Below are 20000 nucleotides of genomic sequence, written 5' to 3' on the forward strand. Positions count from 1 at the left end.
CAGTCAACATATATGTTACAAATGACTTTCCCAGTTTATCGTATTCTGTTTTCCAACTCGGTTTATGGAGTCTTTTGGACAAATTGATCAATATTTTACGTTTTCTGGCTTTGCTGTGAGGATAAACTCTTTTTCCAGGCTTCAGGATTGTACAGCGTGTTTCTTTAGTCCTTCAGCTATTTTTAAGGTTTCATCTGTTGCATTTACATTTTTAATCCACCTGGAATGTATTTATGTTCTAGGCCAGTTTCTGGCCGCCCTCCCAGAAAACAACAATCAGGTGTTGCCTAGCAACCGCCACTTGGGTCGGAATTCGGCTTTGAGGGGGAAGAACAGCTGCACTCCCCTCCGAGTGGACGGCAACCTCGAGCGTTGCCTAGTAACCCATTTCAGAGGCTGTGATTGGCTCCTTCACACGACCCTCCCCCCCATCTCCCCGCGCCAGAAAAAATTTAACTAGAAACCTAATCTCTCCATAGAAAACTAAGGCTGCGTATGCGTTGCATAGCAACCAGGTCTCCTGACCCTCCGATTGAGACCAGAGTCGGAACAGGCGCCTCGCTCAAAGATGGCGGCCGACTGCCCCTCTCTCAGTATATGTCACTCCACAGTCCTGACAATAATTCAGTCTTCCCCGTCAGGCCCCCGAAGGGGTTCGCTATGCTCTTAATCTTGCACGCGGTGGGCACGAACGAGGATGGACACAGAACCAACGCTCCCTCCTTGCCCCGCACAAACATGGCCGCAGGCGCGTCAAGCAGCGGCGCTAAGACGTCCGACGCCGGTGCACGCGCGGCGCAGGCGCACTTCCGCTCATCCCGCAGCGGCTGCGGTGGCGGCGGCGGTGGCGGCGGTGGCGGCTGCTGCGCGGGGCATGGTCCCCGGGTCGGAGGGCCCGGCCCGAGCCGGGGGCCTCGTGGCTGATGTGGTGTTTGTGATTGAGGGCACAGCCAACCTGGGGCCTTACTTCGAAGGGCTGCGCAAGCACTACCTGCTTCCGGCCATCGAGTGAGTGCCGTTTCCGCGACTTCCAATCCGGCCCTCCGACTTTAGTTTTCCACGGTTTCTTGCCTGACCCCGACCTTTTGCCTCCGACCCTCACAGGTATTTTAATGGTGGTCCTCCTGCCGAGACGGACTTCGGGGGAGACGTGAGTCTTGGGACTCCTGGGTCTGAGGGAGGAGGAGCCGGGGACCGGACTCCCGGGTCTGAGGGAGGAGGGAGCCGGGGACGGGACTGTCGGGTCTGAGGGAGGAGGGAGCCGGGGACGGGACTGTCGGGTCTGAGGGAGGAGGGAGCCGGGGACGGGACTCCCGGGTCTGAGGGAGGAGGGAGCCGGGGACGGGACTCCCGGGTCTGAGGGAGGAGGGAGCCGGGGACGGGACTCTCGGGTCTGAGGGAGGAGGGAGCCGGGGACCGGACTCCCGGGTCTGAGGGAGGAGGGAGCCGGGGACGGGACTCCCGGGTCTGAGGGAGGAGGGAGCCGGGGACGGGACTCCCGGGTCTGAGGGAGGAGGGAGCCGGGGACGGGACTCTCGGGTCTGAGGGAGGAGGGAGCCGGGGACCGGACTCCCGGGTCTGAGGGAGGAGGGAGCCGGGGACGGGACTCCCGGGTCTGAGGGAGGAGGGAGCCGGGGACGGGACTCCCGGGTCTGAGGGAGGAGGGAGCCGGGGACGGGACTCCCGGGTCTGAGGGAGGAGGAGCCGGGACGGGACTCTCGGGTCTGAGGGAGGAGGGAGCCGGGGACGGGACTCCCGGGTCTGAGGGAGGAGGGAGCCGGGGACGGGACTCTCGGGTCTGAGGGAGGAGGGAGCCGGGAGCCGGGGACCGGCCTCCTGGGTCTGAGGGAGAAGGAGCTGGACTGGGGTCCCAGATGAAAAGTTCCTCTGTCCTCTCCTCCCAGTATGGGGGGACCCAGTACAGCCTCGTGGTGTTCAACACGGTGGACTGCGCTCCCGAGTCCTACGTACAGTGTCACGCTCCCACCAGCAGCGCCTATGAGTTTGTCACCTGGCTCGATGGCATTAAGTGAGCTTTTTCTTGTGCTTGGGGTGCGTTGGGGGACCCTGTGAGGGACCGTGAATGGACGGCGGCTTGGTTTGAGCTTCAGAAACCATCCCTCACACTGGGTGGCTGAAAGGGCTGAGAGGGATAGTTTTTGTCCACAGATTAACTTCTGTGGTGGGTTCTGTGTGCTCAGCGGTTTTGCCATCCAGTGTGGAAGTAGAAAGATCTTCCCAGTTGGGGAGGCCTGTTGAGCTCCAGCGCCCATCTCGTATTGTGAGGTTCTGCACATTCTTAGGCTGTTTCTCATCTGTACTCCAGTTTTCCTTTTTCAGATGGGCCCCCTGAAGTCTGAGTGCAAGGGGGGTGGGGCCTAGGCCAGGATAGAGCCCTCTGGGCTTTGGAATGTTCACTTGGCCCGCTCAGTGCAGGTGCAGACAGCCTGCGACCAGATCACAGCTAAACCACAACAGAACTCCCAGACCCAGGAGTCCCTGCTCCGTTTGTGCGTAATGTAGCTTATCTCCTATCTCTTTAAAGGGGGGATGTTACAGTACTTACTTATTTATCGTATTGTTTATTCTGGGTTGCATAACAGATTATCCCCAAACTTAGTGGCTCAGAACAATAAACGTTGATTATTTCATGCCATATCTGTAAGTAAGGAATTCAAGACTGGCTTAGCTGGATAGTTCTGGCTCAGGGTCTCATGAGGTTGCAGTCATCCAAGGGACTGGCCGATCCGTTTTCAAGGTGGCTCACTCTGTGGCTGCAGAGTGTCCTCCTAACCTGGCAGCTGGCTTATCTCAGAGGAAGCAACACAACAGAGAGCAGAGAGGAGGAGGCTACGAGGGTTTTTATGATCCAGCTTTTGGAAGTCACACAGCATTACCTCTGCCATGTTCTGTTTGTTATAGAAGGCAGTCCTGTTCAGTGCGAGGAGCATGAGGGGAGATGAATGCCAAGGGTGTGAATACCAGGAGGTGGGGATCACTGGGGGGGCCTGGCTACCAGGACTTCATGCATTCTTCGGGAATTAAATTAAATGAGTTGGTGACCACTTAAAACAGCACCTGGCATGTATTAAGTGCTATGTTAGTGTTCGCTGTTGTTTCAGTTCTCGGTTTCTTGGTTTGTGAATGGATAATGGTAGTCCGCATCTCTGGTGCTCTTGGGAGAATCACGAGCTCATCTTCATGCGGTGCCTTCATCCTGCCTAGCCCAGGGTCTGGTCTGGGGTTAGAGTTCACTAAGCGGCACCGGTTCATGGCTGTTGTTCTCTTCATACGTTTATGCAGCAAGTGTTTGCTGAGTGCCTGCTTTGTTCCAGGCTGTTTGTGCTGGACTGGGTGCTGCACGTTCACTGTGAAGCTGACACCCAAGTTTGACCTCTCATGGCCATTCGAGCTACTAGTCAGGACAGAGTAGGATTTCCCAACCTCAGTACTGTTGACACTTTGGGCCAAATAATTCACTGTTGCGTGGTGCTGTCCTGTGCGGTGCCCGATGTTCAGTAGCCTCCCTGGCTCTAGCCACTAGATGCCAGGAGCCACCTCCAAGTTGTGACACACAGAGATGTCTCCAGACATTGTCAAGTGTCCCCTGGGGTGGGGAGTTGGGGGGACAAAATCCACCCCAGCTGAGAAGTACTGAGATAGATTGTTGTAAGACTTGAATAATGGTAAGTGGGGGCTTTTTGAGCCCCAAGTTCAAGTGTGCTGTCCCTCAAGTACCTAGCACTGAGCACGGTCTGGCACCAAGGAGGTCTAGGAGAACTGTGTGGAATGAGGGAGTACATGAATGAATACCCAGAATGCACTTTATACTCTGATTCTTCCTGGTGAACTATAAGGTGCAAGACCCAACTCCAGTATCCCTTCCCTGGTGCTGGCAAACAGCCAGTCGCTCCCTCCCCTGCGCCTGCCACTCCCAGCTGTTCCCCGGTCGCAGCCCCATGCCTCTGGACTGTGAATGTCTAGGTCCCTGGTGTTCTGCTTTTTTGTTTCCAGCTGGGGCCTGGCACCCAAAAGGTCTCAGGAGGCCTTGACAGTAAATAAATGAGTGAAAGCCATGGAGAAGATAATCACTAAGAAACCAAATCTTCTAGTGGGTGTTGACATGTCAGGACAAACAGTTAAACCCCCTTATTTAAAACTTTCCAGGGGTGCCTGGCTGGCTCAATCGGAAGAGCATGATCTTGGGGTTGTGAGTTCAAGCCCCACGATGGGTGTAGAGATAACTTAAGTAAATAAAAACTTTAAAAAATCTTAAAAATAGATAAGTAAATAAGTCTTTACAAAGCATGTGGAAGATAAGAGGGAAATGCTTTCTGAGCACATTCAGCACATATCCACACCTCCTCCTTAATCAACTTAGAATACACTGTACCTTTAGCCAAATGAAAAGCTTTGTAGGCTGTGTGCTCACTGCGGAATCCTCCCAATGAGCTGATAAACATTGGCAGTGGTCATTGTTTTACCAAGTCCTATGTAACCATCTAAATTCACTTTCTGTGACGTTGCCAGGTGGTCTGGCACAAAGATCACAAAGGAAGTCTGTGGGTTTTGTTCCCACTCGGAGAAGAAATCTTATCTTCTCCCAGAATGTCCGTAACGGAAGGAACAAAGCATGCAGTGTGATTTTTGAAACGTCCTTGCTTTGGGAAGATTTATTTCTGATGTTTCATTTCCTTTCTTTCAAGAGGGGCGGGTTTTTTTTTTTTCCTCCTGCCCTGCAGCAAGTGACCCAGAATCAGAAAGAATAGGGTAGAAGGAGAAGGAGCCCTGAGTGTCTTCTCCCTAGCACTGTGACCATCTGTTCATTCATTCATTCATTCCTTCAACAAATGTTTGTGGTGCAAACTGTCCTGGGCCCTGAGGAGTTGGGGACATAAGGCAGGCCAGGTTCTGGCCCTCTTGGAGCTGGTGTCCATAGTGGGGCGACCAGCCGGGCGGGTCAAGCCTGGTCGCTGTTCACAGTCACTCGTTTTGACCAGTACGTCCGGGGGCCTCCGAGGGCTCATTACCCCGTGCGGGCAGGCAGCGAAGACTGGGGCCGTGGGTATGGCGTCAGCAAGGAGCCTGGGAAGCAGCTAAGAGTCAGAGCCCACCTGTGGCACCAGGGCACTTTCATCTTCACATTTGCATCATCGAGGGGTTCATTTGGAATTCAGGCTTATCGTAAACTCTGTGGTATTCAAAACATATTTTGGCACCGTCCAGATTTTATTTCTGCACCCCATTTTTCAAGCGTTTCTCATTTCCTGGACAAAACATGTGTTCCATATCTCTCTCAGCGCCTAACAGACAGCCTACCCACCCTGGAAGGAAAAAGGTTTGAGAGTCTCAAAGTGATTGGTCGATCACACTTTCTCTCATAAATTATTTTTTATAATTGAGATAAAATTCACATAACAGAGGTGATTATTTTAAAGTGAACAATTCAGTGGCATTTAGTGTGTTTACGCTGTGCAGTCTCACAGGCCCAAAACGTTTTCATGCCCCTAAAACGGGACCTGCACCCATGAAGCAGTTGCTCCGTATCTGCCCCCCCCCCTTCCGGCCAGGCCCAACCAGGACACTTTTGGCTCAAAGAGTCTCATGAAAATAGTGGTTTGATTTATTCGGGAACAGGAAGTCACAGCAGGGTGGATGCAGGGTTGGTTCATTCATTGGGGTCTGCCCCTGAAACTCTGGCCTTCAAGTTCTTGTGTGGAACAGCCTTGGTGGTAAGGAAGAGGAGGGCTGGGAGCAGGGCGTGGGGGTAAGGAGCATCGGTGGGGCCCGAGTGCCCTGAGAGGGGGAAGGCAGGCTTCGGGGTCGCAGGGCTAGAGGGAGAAGAGGGCGGAAGCCTGCAACTGATAACAGTTGGCCTGAGAAGTTTGGGAAAGGAGCAGAGGGGTCAAGCTGCTGTGGTTCACTCATCCAGGAGGCATGCTCTGAGTCCTGTGTGTCCTTGAGCAGCTTGGACACAAGCTGGAGATGTCTCAGACCGACCACTTGGTCCCCCTCACTGAAGGCTACCCTGACTCTGGGAGTCAGGTGCGCTGTGGAGGGAAGCCTGAAAGTCACAGTATCTGGTGACATGTGATATGATTGAGGGTGGGCCCTAAAATCAGGTGGCAGCTGAGGCAGGCTTCCTGGAGGAGGGGACGCTGGACTTGGGGTGGGGGTGGTCATAGGATAGATAAGCAGGGGGCGCCTGGGTGGCTCAGTTGGTTAAGCGACTGCCTTCGGCTCAGGTCATGGTCTTGGAGTCCCTGGATTGAGTCCCGCATCGGGCTCCCTGCTCGGCAGGGAGTCTGCTTCTCCCTCTGACCCTAACCCCTCTCATGTGCTCTCTCTCATTCTTTCTCTCTCAAATAAATAAATAAAATCTTTAAAAAAAAAAAAAAAAAAAAAGGATAGATAAGCAGGGATTTTCCTCCTGGGCCAGAAGAGGGATGTGTGTGGTCATGGCAAACAGCAGAGGCCGAAAACTGGTTATGTGGCAGATCACGAAGACCAGGGACACGTGAGACATTCTGGACGACTTATACCTAGAGGAGGATGGAGCAGGAAGGTGGGCAGAGCCCGGGCACGGAGGGCCCCAGATGCCCAGCTGAGAACTTGGCTTTATTCTGGTCTTAATGGACATCGTTGGATTGGCAGCCCTTTGTTATGTATTTATGTACATGTGTATCTATGTAAACTCCATGCCACACATGGGGCTCAAACTCCGACCCCAAGATCAAGAGTTGCATGCCTACCGACTGAGCCAGCCCCACACCTTTAGCCACTCAATTTTAACACACATTTCCCGAGGCTTCCCTAATGCTAGACTGTGGGGTAAGAGAGGAGACCAGTGCAGGGGCCACAATTCAAGGGGACAGGATCCTGAACGCTCCCAGCGAGGGGCCCAGTCTGCACACGTGTACCTGTGGCAGAGTCGGCCTCACAGCCCTGTGACCTGGAGAACTGTGGTGGCAGCAGCTGCACTCACATAGAGGCCGTCCCCGGGCCACGCCCCAGTGGGATGGTCGCTGGCGACCTGTCTGCACATCAGATGGAAGAGAAACCCGAGTCTGTGTATGGGTTTCCTGGGGCTGCCGAAACAAAGTAGTAAGAACTGGTTGGCTTAAGGGCGCCTGGGTGGCTCAGTCGGTTAAGCGTCTGCCTTCGGCTCAGGTCATGATCTCAGGGTCCTGGGATCGGGCCCCATGTTGGGCTCCGCGCTCAGCGGGGGGTCTGCTTCTTGCCCCTCCCCCTGCTCATACGTGGGTGTGCTCGCTCGCTCTCTCTCTTAAATAGATAAATAAAGTCTTAAAAAAACAAAAACAAAAACTAGTTGGTTTAGAACCACAGAAAGGTAGTGACACAGTTTAGATCCAGGAGCCCAGGATCGAGGTGTGGGCAGGGCCATGCGGGCCATGCTCCCTCTGGAGCCTGTGGGGGAAGGTCCTTGTCTCTTCTAGCTTCTGGTGTCCCCAGACAATCCTTGGCTTGTGATAGTGTCACTCCGATCTCCACATGGCGTTCTCCCTGTGTCTCTACATTGTCTTCCTTCTGAGCATGTCTGTTTCTGTATCCACATTTCCCTGTTTTGACCATAAGGACATGGGTCACATTGGATTAGGGCCCACCCTGTGACCTCAGTGTAGTGTCCTTACCTCTATAAATACCCCATTTCCAAATAAGGTCACAGTCTGGGATTATGGGGGGAGGGAGGTTAGGACCTTCAGCATCTCTTGGGGAGGGGGACACAATTCAACCCTTGACACTGGGAGGACAGAGAGGCCCCCATATCTGGCTGGGAGGGTGGGCAGAGGCCAGGGCTGGCTTTAAAGGTGGAACAGACAGCCCCGAGGGGAGGTGTGGAGGGATGGGGACACGGGACCAGATCATGGGCCAGGTGTCCTGGGCCTTTCCCTGTTCCGTGCTCTGGCAGGGCCTCTGGCCAGAGGTACTCTGTCAGAGGGGATGACAAACAGCCCTTGTCCACATTCACTAGGCCTGGCGTTGCGTCAGCACTGGGGATAGAGCAGGAAACTCAGCAGTGTCCGTGCGCCCAAGTGCACGATAGAGTGTGGGGAGGAGGGCGACACGGGCGCAGGCTCTTCAGCTGTGGCCTGGGGGCTGGGGGGTGGCAGCCCGGGGTGCCACAGGGGACCCTGGGGCTGACAGCCTCGCCCCCTGCAGGTTCATGGGCGGGGGTGGTGAGAGTTGCAGCCTCATTGCAGAAGGCCTCAGCACGGCCCTGCAGCTCTTCGATGACTTCAAGAAGATGCGGGAGCAGATGTGAGTGTGCCCAGCCTGTGCGGCTCCCCGTGTCTCTTTCCACCTGGCTTTGTCTGCTGCGGGACTCCCCCCACTGCCTCACGCTGGGGAAGCGGGTGGGCTCTGAGCCCTGAGCGCTCTGGCCGGGAGGCAGGAGGTGTCCCCTGGCCAATGCCTGGTCTGGGTGTCCTCATCGGGAAGAGGATCCTGCTCTGGGTCTGCCTCCTGCTTTCCCTGCCTGCTCGGCAACTTAGAGGGAGTCAGGAACCTCTTTGGGCCTCAGTGTTCTCGGTTGTAAAATGGGGCCGTTACTCCTGACTTCCTGTGGGGTGGAGTACTTGCACTCTCCTGGGCCTGGGTCTGTCCCTTCTCAGGGCCCCTGTTGTTACCTGCTCCATGTCTTTCCTTCTCCCTGGCAGCGGCCAGACACACCGCGTCTGCCTCCTTATCTGTAACTCGCCCCCGTACCTGCTCCCTGCTGTCGAGAGCACCACGTACTCTGGGTACACGACGGAGAGTCTTGTGCAGAAGATAGGGGAGGTGAGGACTCTTGAGTCTGAGGGAGGAGCTCAGGGAGGGAGGCCTGGACTCCTCTGAGTTGTGACCAGCTCTGCTAATGTCCTTTTGGAAGAACTATAACTGAGAATCCCCTGAGGCAGCTAATACAGGTCCCAGGGTCTCTTGTCTCAAAGCCTGATGGGAATTTAGTTTTAGGGCCCAGTGGGTGTGGTAGCCTGGGGGTCGGCCCCGATGGCCCCGCCCTGACCACGCCTCTCTTCTCCTGCAGCAAGGGATCCACTTCTCCATAGTGTCTCCCCGGAAGCTGCCTGCCCTAAGGCTTCTGTTCGAGAAGGCAGCTCCCCCGGCCCTGCTGGAGCCGCTGCAGCCACCAACAGATGTGAGCCAGGACCCCCGGCACATGGTGCTGGTGCGGGGGCTCGTGCTGCCGGGTGAGGCCTGAGTGCCAGCAGTGGGGCAATGGGGGGTGTCCCCCTCTGCTCCCTCTGACTTGGATTTCTTTTTTTTCTTTTTTTTGACTTGGATTTCTCTCCCCTCTCTCAAACCCCTTTGCACGGGGCCTCGGTCGTCCATCCTTCACTCTCAGTTGGGGGTAGTTCAGCCCCAGGCCCCCTCCAGCCAAAGCAGCCTGTCCCCCTGCCTCCAGCTCCACCCTCAGGCGCCTCACTCTCAGCAGCCCCCCAGCAGCCTCTGCCCCCTGTCCCCCAGCAGTATCAGGTATGGATGTGGCCGGGGGGACGTGCTCCTGGGGCCTTGTGGGAGCCCTGGCCTCTTGGGAGAGACCTAGCTGGATGTCTGGGCTTGTGGGGTGATGGGGAGTCTCCACTGGGACCCCCAGGTGGGTGGGACACTTGGGGCCAGAGAATGCCATCCCTGTGGAGTGATGGGAGTCATCCTGCTGTGATATCATGGCCGGGGTAGCTGTGCCTTGGGTGGGCACGGTGGCGTGACCCTACGGGACACCCAGACTGGAGTGCGCAGTCCTCATCACCTTCTACCCCCAGGTCCCTGGGAACCTGAGTGCAGCTCAAGTGGCGGCCCAGAATGCAGTGGAAGCTGCCAAGAACCAGAAGGCTGGGCTAGGCCCACGCTGTGAGTCCCAAGGCGGGGATATGAGGTGGGCTGAGGTCAGCCGGGCCTCTCTGCACATCTGTCCCCACCTCTTCTCTTGGTCTCTTCCACAGTCTCACCCATTAACCCTCTCCAGCAAGCTGCTTCAGGAGTGGGTCCCCCCTTCAGCCAGGCGCCGGCCCCACCACTACCCCCGGGGCCCCCTGGCGCCCCCAAGCCACCCCCTGCTTCCCAGCCCAGTCTGGTCTCCACTGTGGCTCCTGGCCCAGGCCTGGCCCCCACCGCACAGCCCGGGGCACCGTCCATGGTAGGTGCTTGCACAGCTGCCCCGCTGCCCTACTCCTGTCTGCTGCTGACAGAGCGGAGGCCTAGCAGTTTGCCTTCCTGAGGAGGGTGTGAGGATACGTGGGTCTCGTTGTCCTCGGTCCTCAGGGGTTCACGGGGTTGGTGCCACAGACGACGGAGACTGGAGGGTCTGGGGACAGAATGGCGGGGCTTTGGCTCCTGGCGGGTGTGAACTGTTCAGAGGCGTCCAAGGGACCCTGGGAGTTGGGGTACCATGGGTCTTAGAGTTCTCAGATCCTGTGGAGTCAGAGCATTTATGGTCCCAGGGACTGTCGAGTGGTGTTGAGAAAGGAACCTGCGTTCTGTTCTTCCTGCTGGTCTGTCTCTCTCTCGGGATGCCCCTCCCAGGAGATGGTCTGACCCTGCTCCACTGCCCTCCTTGCTCCCCTCTGGCAGGCGGGCTCGGTGGCCCCAGGCGGGGTGAGCGGCCCTTCCCCAGCCCAGCTAGGGGCCCCGGCCCTCGGGGGGCAGCAGTCAGTCTCCAACAAACTCCTGGCCTGGAGCGGGGTCCTCGAGTGGCAGGAGGTGAGTAGCTCGGGGAGCCACGTGGATCTCACAGCCTGTTAGGACATGGGGCTGGGCCAGGGTCCCTGTGAGGCTGTGGCACTTTGGGTCCTGAGGAGAGTCTCAAGGAAGCCTTGAGTTCAGGACCAGGGAGGTAGTAAGAATTGTGCTGCCGTGAAGCACTGAAAAGTTTCAGTTTCGGGGCGTGATGGGGGTTTAGGGGATCCCCTGCAGGGAGGGGACAGAGGTTGTGGGACCGCTGGTCTGGAGGAGGGGCCCAGGGCTTGTGGGACTTGAGCTGGGGGAGGTCCTGAGCTCTGGGGCTCCCAGGGTAGGGCAGGAGAGGTTGAGGGGACTGGGCTTTGGGGCCCTTTTCACCGTGACACGTTCTGCTTTTCCACTCAGAAGCCCAAACCTGCCTCCGTGGACGCCAACACCAAGCTGACGCGGTCGCTGCCTTGCCAGGTCTATGTGAATCACGGCGAGAACTTGTAGGTGACTGACTGTAGGGCTGGGGGCCGGGTGGACCTGGGCTTGCATCCTCCTGACGCCTCTCCCCTTGGCCCCCAGGAAGACAGAGCAGTGGCCTCAGAAGCTGATCATGCAGCTCATCCCGCAGCAGCTGCTGGTGAGTGGCTCAAGGGAGCACCGCCCGCCCCTCCCGGTCGGCTAGTCCCATTCTCTTCCCTCGTCCCTTCCCTGCCCCCCCCACCTGCCTCGGCTCCCTGCTCCTCACTTCCCCACTCTGCATGCCGGCCTGTGTCTCCCGCAGACCACCCTGGGCCCTTTGTTCCGGAACTCGAGGATGGTGCAGTTCCATTTCACCAACAAGGACCTGGAGTCCCTGAAAGGCCTCTATCGCATCATGGGCAACGGCTTTGTGAGTCTGGGGCAGGGCGAGTGCCTGCAGAGCTTCTAGAACTGGGAGGGGTGGGTGCCCCCTCCTCCTCTTTCTCAGGGGTGACTAGTGCACGTCCTCTGCCAGGCCGGCTGCGTGCACTTCCCCCACACGGCCCCCTGCGAGGTGCGGGTGCTCATGCTCCTGTACTCGTCCAAGAAGAAGATCTTCATGGGCCTCATCCCCTACGACCAGAGCGGCTTCGTCAACGGCATCCGGCAGGTCATCACCAACCACAAGCAAGTCCAGCAGCAGAAGCTGGAGCAGCAGCGTGGGGTGAGTGACCAGGGCCTCCCTCCCCTAGCACCCACCCCTGCCCACCTGGGCCCCTGAGCTTGTGGCCAGACCCCCAGCATCCCTCCTGGGCTGAGATGTGGCCACCTGGGTTCAGTCCCTTCCCCACATTTTCTTGCGATCTTTGTACCCCTTTCAGCGTCTGGATCGAATCTCAGACACAGCCTTCCCTTGGGGACTTGGGAAAGTAAGGTTTACTTCCCAGACCACCCACCCCCAAAGAACGTTCCTAGTTCCTGACAGGTTCCCCTTCAGGATTCAGAAGGCTCCCCCTGCCCAAACACAGGACCCCCACTCCCGCCCCCAGTCACTGACCTGCTCCCTGTCCCCTGCAGATGGGGGCACAGCAGGCCCCCCCTGGGCTGGGCCCCATTCTGGAGGACCAGGCGAGACCCTCACAGAATCTGGTGAGGAGAGGGCTGGTGGGGTCAGGGCCAGGGCGGGGGAGACCCCCAAAGAATACTGTCATTTTGACCTGACCTCGGAGGCCAAGAAGTCTGGGGAATCTGCCTCGTCCCTCACCCCCATCTCTTCCTACCAGCTCCAGCTCCGCCCACCACAGCCCCAGCCTCAGGGCTCTGTGGGGGCCTCCGCGGCCTCAGGACAGCCCCAGCCCCAAGGTGCTGCCCAGGCCCCCCCAGGTGCCCCCCAAGGCCCTCCTGGAGCAGCCCCCGGCCCTCCCCCTCCTGGACCCATCCTTCGGCCTCAGAACCCTGGGGCCAACCCCCAACTGCGGAGTCTCCTCCTCAACCCACCTCCGGTGAGATTTGGGGGTGGGGGGCAGATGGGAGCCATGGGGCTGGGCCCTGGGCCCTGATGGTTCTGGTCCTTTTGTTTGGGAGGAAGGAGGTTGGCTTTGATCAGAGGGTGTGAATAGAGCCCTGCCAAGGGCCCCAGGCAGACCGGCTCCTCTGTGTCTATCTTATGTAGGATTCTGCTAAGATTCCTTTGAAGAAAGACACCCCCCCCACCCCCGCCGCAACCACTGGATGAGATGTTCTCTGAGCAGCTTCTGTGCTAGAGGCTGCTTGATGGGGTGGGGGCTCTCTCTGAGCCACTTTCTTTGTTCTCGCAGCCCCAGAGTGGGGTGCCCCCACCCCAAGCCTCCCTCCACCACCTCCAGCCACCAGGGGCTCCTGCACTGTTGCCCCCACCACACCAGGGCCTGGGGCAACCCCAGCTGGGGCCTCCCCTCCTGCACCCACCGCCTGCCCAGTCCTGGCCCGCACAGCTTCCCCCAAGAGCTCCACTGCCAGGTAAGGAGGTCCCCGGGGAGGGCAGGGGTCTGGACTGAGTGTCCCAGCAGCCCCTGGGCTAGAGCCTCAAGACCAAGGGCTCCTGGGAAGTGAAGTCCTGGATTCAAGAATGGTAGCTGGTCCCCACCCCCGCAGGATTCTTGGGAGGCTCTGAGGGCTTCTGGAAAATACAGCCCAGGGGGTCAAGACCTAGTGGGGCAAGATCTCTTTTTGTGATTCCTTTCCTGTGTGTCCTGGGGTTGATGGGAAACATAGTCTTAGGGCCAGAGAAGTAGTTTGGGGGATGGGCTCCTAAAGACTCGCGGGAATCAGCACATTTGTGACCAGACGGGGCCAGAAGGTGCCTCTGATGGGTCCCCCTGGGGCTTCCTAGAAAAGTCATTACCTTGGGCTCCCAGAGGAAGAGGGAGGAAGCAGGCCTAGGGCCCTCCAGGGCCCCAGGGACTACTGGGAGATGCAGTCCCTTCCCCACTGCCCCCCAGGTCAGATGCTGCTGAGCGGGGGTCCCCGGGGCCCGGTTCCCCAGCCGGGCCTGCAGCCCAGCGTCATGGAGGACGACATCCTCATGGATCTCATCTGAACCCCCGACACCCAATAAAGTTCCTTTTAACACACACCCCGGCTCCCGTCACTGACGTCCCCCAGGACTGGGCAGGAGACCTGGAGGAGACCTCTCTGTCCTTGTTTTCGCTTCAGCAGATGTCCCTGAGGCTCTGGGCTGGTGACACCAGGGCCTCCACAGTGAGTCAGGCAGTCTGGTGCAGCCTGGCTTTGGGCCGGGGGGGTGGGATGTGGAGGCAGGCAGGCAGCGCTCACAGGGCCGTGTGCCCTCGCGGAGATAGGGTGGGTACCCGGAAGAGGCCTCTGAGCCAGCTGGGCTCAGCAGTCTTGGAGGAGAAGTGGGAGTCGACAAGGCCGAGAAGGAAGGAGGCAAGTGGTGATCTAGGTGCGGGGACAGCAGAAGTGAACGTGTGAGGGCAGGAGAAAGCTTGGGGTATTCAGAGGTGCAAGTCCAGCTTGAGGAAGGAGGGACCCAGAGAGGTGGGCAGGTGCCAGGTTGGGAGGATGCTCGGGTTCCAAACTGAGTGGCTCAAGGTTTGTCCTGAGGACGCAGAAGAGCCAGGGGAGGTCCCACGTGCAGGGAGCAGGTCTGGATTGGCTGGTTGTCAGGGTCTCTGGGTTGCGGAGTGCAACAGGGCAAGACAAGGCCAGGAATGCGGGGAGGAGGCTGGGGTGGTGGCCCCAGGAGGGGAGAGGCTGGTGGAGGGGCTGGGATCGAGTCAGGGGGCAAGAGGGGTGAGTCTAGGGACTTGGCATGCCATGCAAAGGAATTGGGGGTGAAGGGGTGGCGTCAGAGTCTGCCCCTGGCTCCTGGCCTGGGTGCTGGTAGATTATGGAGCCTCCCTGAGTGAGGGAACTGGGGGAAGGAGCCGGTAGTGAGTGCTAATGGTTCAAGGAGTGTCCATGTCACAGGTCACATGTTGGGAGTTCAGGATGTGTTCTTAGGAAATGGCGTATGTTTGATTATTGAAGCCACAGGAGTGGACAAGATCGCACGTGAGGAGAGGCCAGCCCCAGGTCCCAGAGATGGACCTTCCAGGGCTTTGAACAAGGTGGACAGTGGGGCTGTCCCTGAGGTGGAAAACATGGCAGGGGACAGGTTTGGGATGTGGCGAGGCAAGAATGTCCTCAGGGAGACGTCTAGGGGGCAGCTGGATACAGACACGATGTGGAGTGCAAGGACGGTCCAGCCTGGAGGCAGAGAGTTCGTTGTCTGTTGTCAAGACTCTAGACTAGCATCGCTCAGCGCGTGGTCCATGCCTGGACCACCAGCATCCGCATTGTTTGGGACGCTGGTTAACATCCGATTCCTGGGCCCCATCTCAGGAGCATGTCGAGGACATCTCAGGAGAGAGGTTGCAATCTGGTGGCCCATGGGCCACTCTGCAGATGAGTTTTGTTTGGCCTTCCCTGTGTTAGCATACGTAGCATTTTTTCCTAACGAGTTAGTTGTAAAAATCAGGATAATTTGCACGCAAACACACACGTACACACACACACACTCTCTGTCTCTCACACACACACACACACACACACACACACAATCTGCAGCCTTGGCTTCTCTTGACAAGTCAGAAGTTCTGGCACCTCTGGGCCCGCCCTTCTGCCTAGCAACAGTGGGCTGGAGCTGCCCCTTTCGATGGGGCGTGTGCTCGCTGGTTCGCCACAGTCCCCACCACTCCCGTTTGGCTCCCCCACCGCGAGGCAGAGGGTCATTGCCTTTGGGCTTGCACTGTGGTTGTTCCTGTGGTAGCATTCAGAGGCAAGTGAAATCTTTCTTGTACCCATGTCTCTATCAAAAGTGGCAAAACGAAAGAGAGACCGAGAGGGCCACGTGTTTCGAGAAAAATGGGAGCGAGCCTATTTCTTTGTGGAAGTGAAGAACATGCCTATGTGTTTAATATGCAAAAAAATCGTATCTGTGTTGAAAGAATACAACCTGAGACGTCATTACGAATCAAAGCACAGTAAGAGCTTCGACCAGTACACAGAACAGATGCGAGACGCGATACTCAGTGAACTGAAAAAGGGCCTCAAGTGTCAGTAGGGTTTGCTTTGGAAAGAAAGCAGGTCTGAGAAGCGGCGTCGCTGCAAAGTGCAGTTCGAGTAACGAGCAAAGCACGACCTGGGCGTTAAAGCCTTCCACTGATGGCGAGTTTGTAAAGGAGCAGGACGGCGGGTCCTGGACAGAGACGTTCGCCTGTTGAGACTATCCTTTCGGCCTGACGGGCGTTTGCATTGCGCCGTGAGTCGAAGATAAAACCAGAAGACTTACAAGTCCAGGTGCTTGAAAGAGTCAACTCCACTGTGGCCTTTTCTAGCGTTGCTCATGAACTCTTACCACCGGCTAGCTTTATTTATTTGTGGTATGGAGAATTTTGACACGACCGAAAAAGTCTGTGACACGGTGCCCAGGCAGGCCCAACGCTGGGAGATGAGCTATTTTGTGTGTGTATTGACAGAAATACTCACACAGACTGGCAAGAATTCCTAAGCACAGTCACAGACCATTGTGGTAATGTAATGATCTGTGTCACAGGGGGCCTTGTTAGGGCACTTCAATCCCGGGAGGCAACACTCGGTGAGGACGCAAGTCAGCTCGTTGCCTCAATCACCAGGACTTGAGTTGTGTTCAGAAGGTACATGGAACACACCGCAGATGTCCTCGACATGCTCCTGTGCTTTAACCGTGGGCAGGTGGACAGTGACCTTGACCTGATGTATTGACAGAAGCTCTGTGACCTGGTCGTCACGTAATGGTGTGGAAGGGATCTGCACTGTTGAAATCCGTCGACTTGGTTCATCTCCAATGAGATGAAGGCCACACCTTGGTTCCCCTGAGAAGGTCGGTCAAAGACTTTTGGTCGAAGTTACAACCCGCCACCCACTCCCCCTGAACACTAGTTCTCTGCAAAGACGTTCACAAACAGCTACTTGAATGTATGATCGTGTTTGCCCAGTCCTGGCAAAAACGAGGAAGCCACTGGCAAGGAATAGTTCCTTCGCTGCAATTGGTTTCCAGAAACAAAAGACATGGCCTGGACCATATTCACCCAGCTGGTGGGGTTCAAGACCAAATTCCCCCAAAGGCTCTCTGCATCTAGACTCTGTGAAAATGAACTAACACTGTCCAGTTTGCCTTCGTCGGTTACTGTCGATGATGTGAATGCAGACCACAAGTTGTAGTTACTGAACTACAGGGCAGTAGGGTGCTGATTCCTAACTGTGACGCCATTGGAAGATCACACCCCTACAACTCTCCAGCAGTTGTCTTGAATTTCGGTGTTTGGAGATGCCCACGCTTGTAAACAGCTGTTTTCCGTTACAAAATTGATTCAAATTAAATAACCGTTCCCAGTTAAGGATTCAAGGTTGAATTCTAAACTGCCCGTCCCACTATGACATCCACGGCCTGACGCTGACCTCTCGGTACGGAAGGGGGGTGAGTTCAGCCTTCTGGCTTCAAAATCAAAGGAGCAAAAGAATTATGAAAGAGAAAATTTTAATAATTAAATATTTCTATTTTTCAATTTGTATTTTTTCAATTTTGAATTTGAAATATAAACTCCAGTATCATACATGTTTGTATTCTGTTCCGTGCATTCACCATCGTTCAGTAAAGATACAATTTGATTTTATTTCTGGCCGTCGACTTTTCTCATGCCTGGCTAGTTCACTCATTTATGTGGCCCGCCTGGCTCCTGTAGGCATTTGAGTTTACCGTCCCTGCCGTGGCACTGCCGGATGGAATCTGGGGGCGGGAGGGAGGCTGGGAATCGCCATTTTGACTGAGCTCCCTGGGTGGCTCTGGCAAGGACAAAAGACTGAGCAGGAGACGCTGGTGGTGGTTGAAGGGAGAGTGGGTGACATTTCCCGTCCTGTATGTAGCAGGGGTTTTTGAGAACTCAGATGGCTTCAGGGACCAGGCAGGTGATGGAAATGTGTGAAGCGGCCAGGTGCAGGACAGTAGGGAGCGATGGGGACTGTGGCGAACTTGCAGAGTGCTTGCCCCACCTAGTGGCATTCAAATTGCAACAACAACAACAAAAAAAAACACTGTGAGGACCAAACAAAATCCGCTTGTGGGTCTGACGAGGCCATCGGGCTGCCATTTTGCGACCTCTGGAAGAAGAAGACGCGGGGACAAGGACAGCCCTGAGATAGATCCACAAATCCGGGTTGGGCAGGGAGCCAGAAGGCAGGAGGACCGGGCAAGTGTGTTCTGGAAGCTGAGTGTTTTTGAGGAGAGAGCAATCGTCAAATCTGCTGCAAGGAGAAGACAAAGGGAGAGCAGCCAGCGCTGTTTCCACCTGGTAGAAATAGCCCTGCAAGGAGACACAGGTTTGAGTCCAGGACAAATTGATCGAAAAGAAATGTTTCCAGTTGCTGGTTTGTCCGTCTCCGGCCAGTGAGGCCCTCTTGACCTCAGCACCCAGGTAGATGAACTGAAGGGACCGGCCTGATGAATTCACGGGTGTGTGTGCACGAGGCGAGGCAGAAGAAAACCCAGGGTTACTAGAATGCCCAGAGAGTGAAGAAATGCCTAGACACCTAGAACTCACCTGCACTTTTCAGTCATGGGTAAAGGCGGTCGGCTACGTGCTTAATGTGCCTCTTAGAACCAGCCAACACCAGGAACACATCTTTTGGGAAAGGTTTTCTCTGAGTGCAAGGTACTGTTAAAGCTACTTGAATGGAGAAGGAAATAGTGAAAAACTTAGAACGGCAGGGGTTAAACTCTGGCTGACGCATTGATTAGCTCTGTGGCTTTGGGCGGGTGCCTCTGCTTCCCTGAGCCTCAGTTTCCACCTAGGTCAAGTAGTAGCTTTCCCCGCGAGATTGAGCACGTGGCAGGCTCAGCACAGGCCTCCCCACAGGAGAGCTGCTTTTAGCCCCTGTTGTCCTCACTGTCCAAATGTGCTCTTAGAAGGCAAGCGTAGTGAGCAAACCTGTTTCTAAAAGCGCATGCCAACTTGTCAGAATCACCAGAGCATCCATGAAGGTCGTAATTGGGTGAGTGACTAGTTGGAAACATTTCATTTTTGATCAATTTGCTTTCGGACCATGTATCTAGAGCTGGAAGCAAGACTAGGAAATTTGCGAGAATTCTCCCAACTGGCAAAAGTTGCAGAACATAACTGGGGGGGAAAAAAGATCAGGGCAAAAGTGCTTAAACACCAACACATTCATTGTTGTGAACCTGTCTTGGGTGAGAGAAAATGCCCACCTGATACTGATAATGAAGAAAAACTGAGAAAATGAGACCTTCTAGAAGAGGTATATTTGTCTCAAGGTACACAGAACTCACATATTTTTTCCACCATCTTGAGTTTTTATTTTAAAATTAACTATAAACATGTAATGAGTTACACACATGATTACAGTTTCATAAAGATAAAAAGGCACCGAAGTGTATAGAATAAAAAGTTCCCTTTCATACCTCTTTTCTCCTCTCATCCCAAACACAACACTGAGCAAACTACTTTCCTCCCCAGAGGCAGACGTACCAGTTTGGTGCTTGGGTTTACATGCATTTGGTTGTTGAGACATTTATAGTCTCTTAAATGTTTCACATAAGTGGGGTCAGTTTATCTTGTCTTTGTTTTTTTTTTCCACTTACGTAGTGGCCACCTGTCCATATCATTCATTGCACGTGGCCCCATTAAATGGCCCCGTTCCAATTCCACACAACATCCAGTCTGTAGAAGTTGTCGGTGTGTAACAGACCCCACCAGTCAGTGACTTAAGCAGCAAGCATTTGTCACACAATCGCTCTGGGTCAGCAGTCCAGACACAACATAGCTCGTGCGTCCAGCTCAAGGTCTGTCCCTGTTGCAGTCAAGCTGTGGCCAGGGCTGCAGTCTCATCTGAAGGCTCAACTGACGACCCACTTTCAAGCCCATTCATGGGCTTGCTGCCGGGTTTCAGTTCCTCACAGGTGACTGGATGCAGAGTCTCAGTTCCTTGCTTCCTTGCCCGAAGTCTCCCTCCGTTTTTGACCACGTAGGCCCCCTCATAGTGCAGCTCACAACATGGCTGCCAGCTTCCCTGGAAATGAGGGGGTAGCCAAGATGGAAGCTAGAGTCTTTTTGTAACCCAGTCACGGAAGGGATATCCCATCACTTTGGCCATATTTTGTGGGTTACAACAACTCAGTCGGCCCAGCCCACACTGAAGCTGAGGAGTAATAATGGGAGTATAATACCAGGAGGAGTTGGGGTCAGGGGGGCCATGTTTGAAGCTCTTTGCCACACTGTGCGTGGCACTTGGTTAGCTGTGCAGATTTTCACTTA

General features: G+C 55.6%; 1 protein-coding gene across 2 annotated transcripts; it reads left to right on the forward strand.

Moving 5' to 3' along the window:
- Window positions 1-793: 793 nt before the first annotated feature.
- Window positions 794-17345, forward strand: MED25 (mediator complex subunit 25). 2 transcript variants are annotated; one of them, XM_036068164.2, is made up of 18 exons: window positions 794-1008; window positions 1105-1150; window positions 1905-2029; window positions 8182-8280; window positions 8679-8799; window positions 9047-9209; window positions 9365-9495; window positions 9783-9870; window positions 9963-10156; window positions 10591-10719; window positions 11104-11189; window positions 11269-11326; window positions 11471-11578; window positions 11684-11872; window positions 12226-12297; window positions 12432-12650; window positions 12966-13146; window positions 15510-17345. In XM_036068164.2, exons 1-18 carry the CDS (start codon window positions 875-877, stop codon window positions 15752-15754), a joined length of 2388 nt encoding a protein of 795 aa, XP_035924057.2. In that variant the 5' UTR covers window positions 794-874; the 3' UTR covers window positions 15755-17345. The 2 variants fall into 2 exon arrangements, with proteins under 2 accessions (XP_035924057.2, XP_035924059.2); XM_036068166.2 differs by lacking the exon at window positions 15510-17345 and adding an exon at window positions 13629-13762 and having other exon boundaries at window positions 804-1008.
- The last annotated feature ends 2655 nt before the right edge of the window (window positions 17346-20000 follow it).

This window comes from Halichoerus grypus, chromosome 15, assembly GCF_964656455.1.
Source record: "Halichoerus grypus chromosome 15, mHalGry1.hap1.1, whole genome shotgun sequence".
NCBI lineage: Eukaryota > Metazoa > Chordata > Mammalia > Carnivora > Phocidae > Halichoerus > Halichoerus grypus.

Coding starts and splice junctions, on each gene's coding strand:
- MED25 (XM_036068164.2), top strand. CDS start 875: ATGGTCCCCGGGTCGGAGGGCCCGGCCCGAGCCGGGGGCCTCGTGGCT. Junction 11,579..11,683: donor GCATCATGGGCAACGGCTTT/GTGAGTCTGGGG, acceptor GTCCTCTGCCAG/GCCGGCTGCGTGCACTTCCC. Junction 12,298..12,431: donor CGAGACCCTCACAGAATCTG/GTGAGGAGAGGG, acceptor TCTTCCTACCAG/CTCCAGCTCCGCCCACCACA.